At 32.3% G+C, this 12,155-nt stretch overlaps 2 protein-coding genes across 2 annotated transcripts; one reads left to right on the top strand and one right to left on the bottom strand.

The window, feature by feature from the left end:
* The first annotated feature begins 4,674 nt into the window (after positions 1 to 4,674).
* On the top strand, positions 4,675 to 6,292 carry LOC133823880 (uncharacterized). Its single transcript, XM_062256733.1, has 4 exons — positions 4,675 to 4,998; positions 5,600 to 5,707; positions 5,904 to 6,134; positions 6,272 to 6,292. The coding sequence occupies exons 1-4, from the start codon at positions 4,675 to 4,677 to the stop codon at positions 6,290 to 6,292; spliced, it is 684 nt and encodes a 227-aa protein (XP_062112717.1).
* Positions 6,293 to 8,850: 2,558 nt separating this feature from the next.
* LOC133822491 (uncharacterized) lies at positions 8,851 to 10,570 on the bottom strand. Its single transcript, XM_062254841.1, has 5 exons — positions 9,905 to 10,570; positions 9,770 to 9,806; positions 9,504 to 9,609; positions 9,289 to 9,399; positions 8,851 to 9,182 (listed from the first exon to the last, which is right to left on the bottom strand). Exons 1-5 carry the CDS (start codon positions 10,362 to 10,364, stop codon positions 9,066 to 9,068), a joined length of 831 nt encoding a protein of 276 aa, XP_062110825.1. The 5' UTR covers positions 10,365 to 10,570; the 3' UTR covers positions 8,851 to 9,065.
* Between the last annotated feature and the right edge of the window lie 1,585 nt (positions 10,571 to 12,155).

Here is a 12,155-nt window from a genome sequence, read left to right as displayed (position 1 = left end):
CAACCTACAAAACTAAATTAATTAATAAATAAAATATTAATAAACAAACTTCATTAAATAATTACATTAACAATAATTTATTATTGAAATTTTAGAAACTTAAAAACCTCAAATGTGTGCTTGAAATCGAAAATTTGAAGCAAAAATCTCAGTTAAAACCACAACTTCAAATTTTTAATTAATTAATTAATAAAAGATTACTAAATCAATAAAATAACATAACTAAATATAAATAACCTACTTAAATTTTAATAAAGATTACAAATATATATAATTTTCTAATTAAATAATAATATAAATTAAAAAAAATTATAAACATTATAAACTTGAATTACTATTTTGTATGTAAAATTCAAATTAAATTATTTTTCTTATTTTAGACAATTATTAAATACATTTTAGCAAAACATATTTACATATATATACTTAACAAACATTAAAAATTAATTAAAAAATGTATAATTTTCGGATTAAATAGTAATAAAAAATTAAAAATAGTAAATAATGTGGTATCATCTTAAAATTAAACAATATAGTATCTCAAATATACATAAAAATTATTTTTCATACTTTAAACTAATATTTCTAATAAAACCCCCAAATCATATTAAAAAAATGCACAAAAATAATTTTTTATACCATTCTAACTATAATACATTGTTTAATCTTGAAATCCTACCTCAAATATGCTTTAAATCCACTTTGTTGAGCCAAAAATCACCTAAAACCGCAACTCATAAACCCTAAAATCCCAATATCAATTCCTTAATAACTAGAGACAATAAGCATGAAAATTATCCTAACTATTATACAACACTTATAAATAATAAAAAATTATCTCAAATGAGACTTTATAGCCTAAAATCGGCCAAAATCGTCAAAAAATTGCCCTGAAATTGCCGCCCATCTCCGCATCTGGTTCGTGCGCTCGGGGAAGAAGAAAGAAAGGCTGAATATATATATTAGGCCAAACATTTAACGTCTCCCCTAGGAAGACGTGCCAAACATCTAACGTCTCCCCTGGGGAGACGTCCCATGTGGCACGTCTCCCCAGGGGAGACGTTAGATGTCTGGCACGTCTTCCCAGGGGAGACGTCAGATGCTCTTACAAGTCTGATATTTTATAAATAAATAATTTTATATTCATATTTTTCAATTAACATCTCCCACCACTTTTAATGACTTACCTTGGTAGTCATCAACAATAACTTTTAATGACTTACACCATTAGACTTTAAATATCCCTGAATACTTTTAATGACTTACACCAATGGTGTAAGTCATTATAGAGAGTCATTAAAAGTGAAAATTGTTGTAGTGGTTGTGAGGATGCCAATTTTTAAAATAAAAGATCACTTATTTAGGAATGGAATAGACAAAAGTTATAAAGTATGATTTTTTTCACAGAGAAAGAATGAAAGTCACTAATGAGGGACCATCTAAGAATAATAAGTATTTTGATGTGGATTACGAAGTTGATGATATTGCAGAAATGATTGATGATGCACAATATGAATCACATGTGGATCCAATTAAATTTCAATCAATCTTAGAAGATGCTGAGAAACCTATTTTTCCTAATTGTACAAGGTTCACTAAATTATCAGCACTGCTTAGGTTGTATAACTTAAAAGCCAAACATGGGTGGAGTGATAAGGGAATGACAGAGTTGTTAACATTTTTAGGAGAATTATTACCCGAAGGTAATGAAATGTCGTCTTCATTTTATGAAGCAAAGAAGACATTGTGTTCGTTAGACATGCAATATGAAAAAATACATGCTTGTCCTAACGATTGCATCTTATATTGAAAGGGATTTTTTGATGCAATTGCATGTCTGACATGTGGCGAGTCTAGATGGCAAAAGAAAAAAAATTCAGATGCAGTTAGAAAAGGTGTCCCTGCAAAGGTTTTATGGTATCTACCACCGATACCTCGTTTGGTTAGGTTGTACCGAAATGATGATCATGCTAAAAATTTAATTTGGCATGCCAAAGATAGAGTAAAGGATGGTAAGCTAAGGCATCCAGCTGACTCGCCAGCTTGAAAACTAGTAGATGTTAAATGGCCAGAATTTGGCAATGAACTGAGGAATATCCGTTTGGGTCTTTTTGCTGACGGAATTAATCCACACAATTCCCTTAGTAGTAAATATAGTTGTTGGCCTGTAATGCTAGTCATCTATAATCTATCGCCATGGTTGTGTATGAAGAGGAAGTTTACCATGTTGACCTTTTTGAGATCTGATCCTAAACAACCTGGAAATGATATTGATGTATACCTAGCTCCTTTAATTGATGATATGAGCACATTGTGGTATGAGGGGGTTAATGCTTACAGTGCTTATAAGAAAGAAAATTTTAATCTTAACTATTAATGATTTTCCAGCCTTAGGTAATCTTTCTGGATTTAGTGTGAAATGGTACAAGGCATGTCCCATTTGTGAAGAATGGACTCATTCATAATATTTAAAACATTCTAAAAAGATTTGTTATATGGGACACCAAGATTTCTTATCCGAAAACTATAAATTTCGAATTTTGACAAATGTCTTTAATGGTAAACCTGAATTTGGAAAGGCTCCACCACCTTTACTTGGAGGACAATTGTTAACAAAGTTGAACAAAGTCCAATGCAAGTTCGGTAAACCTAGAAATTATACAAATAAGAGAAAAAATGTTAGACGTGAAAAAACAAAGGAGGTTGTAGATGGTGCGACAAGATTTTGGAAGAAGAAATCTATTTTTTTAGCTTAAGTATTGGGAGCATTTGGTTTTGCGGCATAACTTGGATGTAATGCACATTAAGAAAAATGTGTCGGATAGCTTAATTAGTACATTGCTGAATATTCCTGGTCATAGTAATGATGGAATTAAAGCTCATTTGGATTTAAAAGTAATGGGTATACGCAGTAAGTTACAACCAGAGGTTGGTGAGAGACGAACCTATTTACCACCTGCGTGTTATACCCTGTCTAAAGAAGAAAAACAAATTGTATGTCATTCTTTGTCGAATGTGAAAGTTCCGGAAGGTTATTCTTCAAATATTTCTTCTCTAGTAGATATGAAAATTTTGAATTTAGTTGCAATGAAGTCTCATGACCATCATACACTACTTGAACATCTTCTACCGGTAGCTATTCGTTCTGTGTTACCCAAAAAAGTTCGATATGCAATTACCAAACTATGCTTTTTCTTTAAATCTATTTGTTGTAAAGTGGTAGATATGTCGAAGTTGGACAATCTTCAAACAAATATCGTGATAACTACGTGTGAGTAGGAGCAGTATTTCCCACCTTCATTTTTTGACATAATGGTTCATTTAATAGTTCATTTGGTGAGAGAAGTAAAATTGTGTGGACCAGTATACTTGAGATGGATGTACCCATTTGAACGGTATATTAATGTTTTAAAAGGTTATGTTAGAAATAGAAGTAGACCTGAGGGTTGCATAGTTGAATCCTACATTGTTGAAGAAGTAATGGAGTTTTGCTCATAATACTTATCAAGTGTTGCGAGCATTGGACTATGTTTTTCTAAAATTAAGTTTGAAATAAGTAAAGGTGGTAGAGGTGGTGTTGTTTCTGAAGTAAATAAATCTGATAGAGATGAAGCACATCGTCTAGGCCTACAAAATATTGATGATGTTCAACCATACATCGAGTAAGTTCTCATACATATGCATGGTTAATCCTACTTTTCTCTTTCATTACATTGGCAATGAATTTAGTTTGTTGATATAAATGATTTTTCTTGAAGAGAACATTTCAATTGGATCAAGACTACTTATCATAATAAGTCTTGGAATAAAAAATGGGTACAAGATGAACATTATCGAAATTTCAGCACTTGGTTCGAGAATGAGAGAAAATACTTGTGTTGTTCTTGTTTGAGTGTTATTGTATTTTAGCTTGTTAGAATTTAATATACTTTGTTTAATTTTATTGTATTCTAGGTTCTAAATAACACCACAAACAAAGTTTCTGACACACTAAAATGGATAGCACGAGGTCCTTCAATGAGTGTAATTAAGTATCAATGATATTATATTCACGGTATTCAATTCAACACCATGGAATGTGATAATATTAGAAAGACGCAAAATAGTGGTGTTACTATTATCGCCCAGACTTTTCAAATATCTAGTTCCAAAGATAAAAATCCTATAAATTGTGATATGACATTTTATGGGGTGATCAAAGAAATTTGGGAACTAGATTATGTGACTATTCGAATTCTTGTCTTCTTATGTGATTGGGTGAAAAGTGATAATGGGATCAAAACAGATGATTTAAGATTCACACTGGTGGACTTAAACCGAATAGGACATAAATCTGAACGCTTCATAATGGCGTCACAAGCCAAGCAAGTATTTTATGTGAGTGATCCAGTAGATGCTTGATGGTCAGTTGTCCTAACAAGTCAACCGAAAGATTATCTGATCAAAGAGTCTCGGAGCGATGACATTATACTTGAACAAGAAACATTTACCATTGCTTCATCGTCTATTGATGTCATCATTGATAATGATGATGACTATATACGCGAGAATGGTGAAGGGTTGTGGGTAGATAATTAAAGGTATATATATTAATTTTGTGATTTTGTTTTTATGTATTTTGTGAAGTTTATACCAGATAATATTTGTGTTTACTTAATTGCAAATTTATTGATTATGGATCCATCAAATGATGAAGAGGGTGATCCGTTTGTTGATGATCATGGTAATGATCTGGAGGGGATTAATCCTACCACACCAACAAATACGCAAGATAAGAAGTATAGGGGTAAAACGACCTGTAGTGATATATTCAAAGCAAGAAGCGAGGGTCGCAATTATGAGGTCGAATACAATCATTTTGATCGAGCGATGGGAAAAGAGGGGATTAAGATGAACAGCACCATCGTTCTTCTATCACGCACAACCCTTCCTTTAGATATCAACAATTGGAAACAAATGCCGAATGATAAAAAGGAGACTTTATGGGGTCAAATACAGGTAAGTTATGGTATTAACTATTAAATTTATCCTAACAAATTAATATATTGAAAAAAATTTAATATTTTTGGGTTCGTTTGTGGAGACTACGTTCAAACTTCCAAAATCTGCTAAAACAGACGTCCTCAAAGAAGCAGGAAAAACATGGAGAAATTTGAAAACAAGACTAACAAAAGATCTTATTTATGTATATAAGAATGTAGCTCCTGAGCTTCTTGCCAATCTGCCATTAGAATACATCGAATATTACGACCCTGAAGATTGGAAAAAATTTGTTGCAAAAAGACTAACCCCAGATTGGGAAGAAATGAGAAAACAAAAACAAGATGCTCGGGCTCAAAACAAGTATCCACATCACTCAGGGTGTGGCGGTTATGCACTGGTAGAGCAACAAATGGAAGAGGAATTAGGTCATGAGTTGACCAAATATGACAGAGCTGAGATGTGGACACAGCCATAGATGAACAAGAAATGAGAAGTTATTGGTGAAGAAGCTCGAGAGGTGGTGAAGAAGATTGTAAGTGTTCTTTGATTTTTTGAAATAATTTTAATGATTAATGTGTGTGTAAAATTCTAATTGATTTATTTACTATGTGTATAGGCGGAATATAGGCAAAAAGTAGCAGAAGGCGAGTTGGTGGAGGAAGGTTCAAACGATATACTAACAATGACATTAGGCACTCCAGAGCATGGGGGACGTGTTAGGGGGGTCGGTACACATGTCGCTCCCCATCAATTTTTTCATGTCCCACCGCCAAGAAGAAAAATTCACAAAAAAAATAAAAAAAGATGTGGAAGATGCTCGTTATAAAATCCTTGAAGAGAAATGGCATCAATCTGAAGAAAGGGCATGTCAACAGGAGGAAAAGTTAAACCAGATGATTGCGTATATTGCATCTCAACAGAGCGGTGTGTTTGGATCATCAAATGCATCTAGTTCAAGTGTAGGAGGAGCCTCAAACACGCCACACGCACCATATGCCCCTCCACCATCGACGCAGGCACAATATGCTCCCCCACCACCGACGTGGACATCATATGCTCATCGACCACCTTCACAGCCACCTTATGCTCCTCCACCACTGACACAGGCCCCATGTGCTCCCCCACCACCGCAGTCAAATTTTCCTGATGAGGTAATAATTTCTTATTAATTCATTATTTCATATATTTGATACATTAAAAATAAACTAGTTTATCAAAAAGTCTAACAGATTAATTGGAATGTAACAGATTAATTGAAAGTTGTGTCTTGGTTCGACAAAAAATATAGTTGCAAAGGGGAAACTTTTAAGTACCTGTTGCACAGAAATATATAGCATTCAACTGCCTCCTGGAAATTATCGTGTGAGAGTTGAGGTAGTCATTCAAGAGAATGCTAGTGTACCATATCCGTTTACAATGGAAGGTTATACATTGATTGGACAAGCAGTCGGGTATGATGTTGGATGGCCACAACATTGGGTTCTTACTAATCAACAAACGAAAGAGCCACTTGCGCCCTCTACTCAACAACCAAGACAATCATTGAAAAGAATAGATCCATTGACACAGGAGCCTACAGAAGTGCCTATGACAAGAATGTTGACCTGTTTGGTGAAGTTTATTGATAAATGGAAAGCTGACCGCGTGGTAGAAATTCCAATTGTTGAAAGGGTATTTGGATTCCAAACTATCGCTCTATTAGGGAAAGATGATATCCTCAACTTTTGCAACTATGAGATGATTGGACAGACTGAGCTAGCATTATATATGAGGTACAATGGTGTTTATAATCTTTTAGTTTATTTATTTTTACTTGAAGGTTAATAGTTTATTAACTTTTTTAATTATATGTAGCTTCCTCGATGATTTAGTGCAAACGAAGGGATTGAACCACATGTACACTTTCATGCATCCCGCTTTAGTGTCCACTAATGCAGGAACCAATGAAATACGTGCTAAAAATCTCTTCGATCGGTTTCTACAGATGGAGCTAGAGACACAGTTTCTAATTTTTCCTTGGAACAACAAGTAAGTCAACTTAATTTTATATTCATATATTTTGTTTATTGATAAATATCTTACACAAGTTTTTTTATTATAGCTTTCATTGGATGTTAGTATTAATTCAGCCACACGGTCATTCGATGGCTTTTTTGGATCTTGTAAACTCACATTTTCGTCCGGAAATCAATGAGATAATTATCATGTAAGATTTTCATATTACTTAATTAATTTATCATTTTATTTCAAACTCATATATGGGTAAATATTAACATTGTGTGCAGGGCATTGGATCAATATGATACACACCGAAAACTAAAAGAGTCAATCAATCTAAAAGTTTGTGTTCCTAAGGTAAGTAAATTATATTACTTCTCGTATTCAAGTTTTTGACATATTTCTATTATAATAACTTGCTAAATATAATACTTAAATTTGGATAAATATGTTGTAATAGTGTTGAAACCAAACTGGGCCAACCGAGTGTGGCTTTTACATTATGAAATTTGCTAGAGAGTTGATTTCACAGCCTAGACCGAAGACCTACTTGAAAAATGAGGTATTGTTTTACTTTTTAATTTTCATTTAAACTATCGTTCATGATTTTATTTGGATGATTTCTAACTTATTATTTTAAATATTTTTTAATTAGTTTACGAATACGAGTCAATATTCGAATGAGGAAATCAACGAGATACGGGATGAGTGGACTGAATCAATTATGGCGTATCTCAGTTAGCAAATGAGCAAGTTGGTGAGGAAATTTTAGGTTAAGTAGGTTTAATACTTAGAAATTTAGAACACAAGAGTACATATGTACATAGATTAACTTTGAAATATGAATTACTTTTATAGTTTTGATCACAAATGTTAACTCTCGATAAATGTTTAAAAAAATTATACTTTTTTTTTTCTCTTCATACTGCTATTTTTCTGTTTCTATTGTTGTTTTTCTAGTTCTGCTGCTATTTTTTTTATCAAAATAGTCCAGGGAAATTGGCATAAACATTTGCAATTTATCTGGTTAATACTTTATGTGACAGTTCCCAACTGACGCAAAAAAAAACTCTTTTTTAACATTTGTGGCAGTGTCTCACTGACGCAAACCAGAGTGGCATTTGCATCAGTGGGGCACTGCCACAAATCTGGCATTTGTGGCAGTGCCCCACTGACGCAAATGTCACTCTGGTTTGCGTCATGGACAATTGTGTCACATATTAAACTGACGCAAAAACTCAATTGTAGCAGTTATAAACTGACGCAAATGAACTTTTTTGTTGTAGTGCTACCTGTTTAATTTCTTAATATACTGTTGGCAAAAAACCACGTCAACAGATACCAACAAAACTTGACATTGGGTATTTTTACCACAAAAAATAAATATTGAGTACTAATTCATAAGTTTTTTTAAAACACTATGTACTTTTGTAGCTAATTCCCCTCTGTATTTTATTTTTTTATGAATAAAACTAACATAATAGGAGAAATAAGAAAATTATCGCGTACAAAAACAGTATACATCTTTTAGTCTTTCACAAATTACACTCAATGTAGTGGACATAAAAGAAAAATATTCAACAATAATATGATGAACAAATTTAGAGAAGAGGGTCATGAGGACTTACCTTACTAATAATCATGTCCAGATATTTTAGTGAATTTATGTGTTTATATAAAAGATAGGAGAGAGAGAAAAAATAGTCTAGTAGAAGACAAATAAACATGACTTTTAGTCTTCTTTATAAGCCAAGATAATTCTTATCTGCACATTTTCTAATTGTGACTCGAGATAATACACATAAAACTTTTTTAACAAAAAATTTAGGCTTTTATCAGTAATTTTCTACAAAATAGTCATCTAAAAGCTTTTAAATTGAGATGGACAATACATATAATTTTATTTGATCTGATATGAAAATTAATATATTTCACATATTATTATCAATTATGATATAAAAAAAATTGAAGGGATATTACCCACGTTGATATATAAATACATATTATTAGTCTCATGAAACAAATGACGGTTTATTATGATATATAGAATATATTTAAGAATGAACGAGTCTATAGTAGAGTAGTCAGCAGTCTTGAGTGGGAACTAAAGATAGTTTGCCCCCATAAATCTCCGGGAGCTGCTCCTCATCGATGTCGTTTAGCAGAGTGGCTTTTAGCTTTTTGTTATCCACAAACACTATCTGCCCAAATGACGAAACCAAGATGAATATGTATCAACTTAATTAATTTCTTTATATTTATATATATATATATATATATAAATTTATATATGAGATAAATAAGTACCTTCTTTTTGGTGTTTTTGTCAATGAATGGGTAGACCATCTTCCAAGCAGTCATAAAAATGTAGGGTACATGGACTAAGAATAACTTGCCAAGCCTCTCTGGGTAGCAATCCTTTGTATAAATATATATACACATATGTTAATACTAATATATATATATATACACACACTAATGAATAATGAAATATATGTACATGTATATGTGTGTATAACAACCTGCAAAATGGATAGACCTGCTAGGTATCCACGAATGTCACAATTGGCAAATCCCCAGCCTTGAAGATCTCCAATGGCTACAAACATTTCATGCCCTCCTTGCATTCTGCAACAACAATTAATCATAATTATTATTAATAATAATTAAGTAAGACAGGTAGAGAGTGAATATTGATCAGTACTCATTTTGCCTTCTATTCTTCTCAATTTTGATCCTATTAATTAACCAAAAGAGATCTAGAGGGGAGACACAATATACGACCTACCTGGCACATATTTTTTCAAGGGCATAGACAACAAAACCTGACGATCATAAAATTAACAAGGTAATTAATTAAAGATTTGATTAGGAATAATAATTAATTAAGGTAATTAATTAGGTATATATTTATATATATTACGTTTGAGATCATCGACGTTGTGGGGCTTATGCCTGCCACCATAGACGAGGACAATAGGGCGTCCTTGTTTGTCGTGGCCTTGCATAAAGACCTTGTTGTGAGCGATGTCAATGGGAAAATCTGAGTGGGAGAAGCAGCCACCATTGGGGGGCATGAAGGAGTGCCTCCAGCTCAGGTACTTGAGGAACATGTGTGAGGCCTTCTCCACATCCATGTCTCGAGCTCGAAGGAATCTTCGAAGCATCAAATCATCACCCACTTCCTTCGAATTCCAACGATCTTGTGGGTGGACGAGAGCCCTCATTATGCCCACTTTGCTCTTCTCAATCTCACTCATTTCAACTACTTTTACTACCACTTTTTCTTCTTCGTTTTCAGTAGTAGCAGTAGTAGTCATCATCTGATGATCAACCTGATTGGTGTGCTGCTCATGATTAGTAGTAGTGTTGGAATCGGCCATCCGTTTTTGGTACTTTTGGATCCACAAAGGAAGAAATAATGTATGTTATATTATGTGGATTGCATAAGAAGAGTAGTTGTAGTAGTGAATAGGTGGGTAGATTTGAGTTGAGTTGAGCTGATTTTAAAGAGAATTTGGGAGTGGCATGCAGTTGAGCTGAAATTAATAGGCTTAGCTGTGCCTATTTATTAAATAAAGTCCAATCGCTTCGCTTCTATTCTACTATTTCTTTTTTATTTTATACAAAATTATACACCTATCCAGCATACAAAATCAGATTTTTATAACCAACAAAAGCACTTATTTTCTAAATCAAATTTCTGAAGTACGCATCAATATCTATTTTCCATTCACACACCTAGCTATCATTTATCCACACTCTTCACTACTCTTATCACCATAAAGCTCAATATCACAAGTAATATATTAATATAAACATATAGAGTAGTAATGATATGTACACACATGATAATTTATTTACATATCTACCAGATCCATAAATATTACTGTGGTGTTCATGTCTCCTTATACCTCTTTTATGAGTGAAGTATAAGTATACTGTAAGGTAGTAGATTTTTTTTTTTTTAAAAAAACGTGGTAAAATGCAAGTGGTTACTAATTAACCAATGGGCCACATCCAATTTTGAGTAATTCTTATAATTAATGCTAAAGAGATTTGTGATGCTCAGTACCACACTAATAAAAATCTCAAATATCCCATATGATCATTTAATAGTATGGGGCTATCTACATTTGTGTGTGGTGTCCCATTCATAGCATTATTCAAAGTCCTTTTTTTCAAATTTCACTCTCAAATTTATGGCCTAAGAAAACATATCCCAGTATAATGATTTGCTCTGCATTTTCATTAAATTATATTTTATTTTCATAATTGTTTGTTATTTTTTATACAATTTGTCTTGCATTTTTTATAAGAATTTTTTCTAGTATTGCCCAAAATTATTACTATTATTCAGCTTTCTAGTATTAAAACTTCTTAAAATTAAAGAATTTGACAAACAATCTCCTAAAGTCAATTAATTCTACGAGAACTTTCGAAAGTCGTACTAATATTGTATATAGTTACAAAATGTAAGTTGTTTTTATCTTTGTATGTAATAAAAATAAACTTGGTATTTCAAAAATAATACTTTAGATTTTCTTTATACTAAAACTCTGAAAGGCATGTTTAAAAATATACTAGGTACAAGAAACTTGCAATGCACGTTTGTTTAGTTTTATTTATAAAATTTATTAATTATTTTTATTAAATTTTTATGATTGTCATATAAACTTTAAATAAATATACAATATTATATATAAAAGAACGACATGAACATATTAAAAGAAAATTTAAATCAAAACATTATTTATGTTTGTTTTAAATAATAATATGATAATCTTTTAAATCACAAACTACCATATGTGGTCACTACAACAATATAAGAGTTTTATGATTTTATTTGGGAGACATTAAAAATCTACAATGTCTTCCGCTGTGGGAGACATCATAAGTGGAGTCGTTGTAGGTGCACATCTCTCGTCTCCCATTGGGAGAGGTGCGAGACATCTCACGTCTCCCAATGGGAGACGTTGAAAGGTATCAAAAAACGTGGACTTCAATGTCTTTCACTGGGAGACGTGGGATGTCTCTCATGTCTTTAATGTCTCCCATTGGGAGACGTGAGAGATATCTCACTTCTCCCAGATATTGAAAAGTCTCCCAATTTTTTTTAAAAACAAATTAATTAAATTAAAATTGATTTAATATTAATTTAAATTGATTTAATA

Source organism: Humulus lupulus, chromosome 3 (genome assembly GCF_963169125.1).
Source record: "Humulus lupulus chromosome 3, drHumLupu1.1, whole genome shotgun sequence".
Taxonomy (NCBI): Eukaryota; Viridiplantae; Streptophyta; class Magnoliopsida; order Rosales; family Cannabaceae; genus Humulus; species Humulus lupulus.
This window is presented reverse-complemented; position numbering and strand designations above follow the sequence as displayed.

Coding starts and splice junctions, on each gene's coding strand:
- LOC133823880 (XM_062256733.1), top strand. CDS start 4,675: ATGGATCCATCAAATGATGAAGAGGGTGATCCGTTTGTTGATGATCAT. Junction 4,999..5,599: donor CTTTATGGGGTCAAATACAG/GTAAGTTATGGT, acceptor CTATGTGTATAG/GCGGAATATAGGCAAAAAGT. Junction 5,708..5,903: donor ATGGGGGACGTGTTAGGGGG/GTCGGTACACAT, acceptor GCATCTCAACAG/AGCGGTGTGTTTGGATCATC.
- LOC133822491 (XM_062254841.1), bottom strand. CDS start 10,364: ATGGCCGATTCCAACACTACTACTAATCATGAGCAGCACACCAATCAG. Junction 9,610..9,769: donor CTTGAAAAAATATGTGCCAG/GTAGGTCGTATA, acceptor TTGTTGTTGCAG/AATGCAAGGAGGGCATGAAA. Junction 9,400..9,503: donor CAGGTCTATCCATTTTGCAG/GTTGTTATACAC, acceptor ATTTATACAAAG/GATTGCTACCCAGAGAGGCT.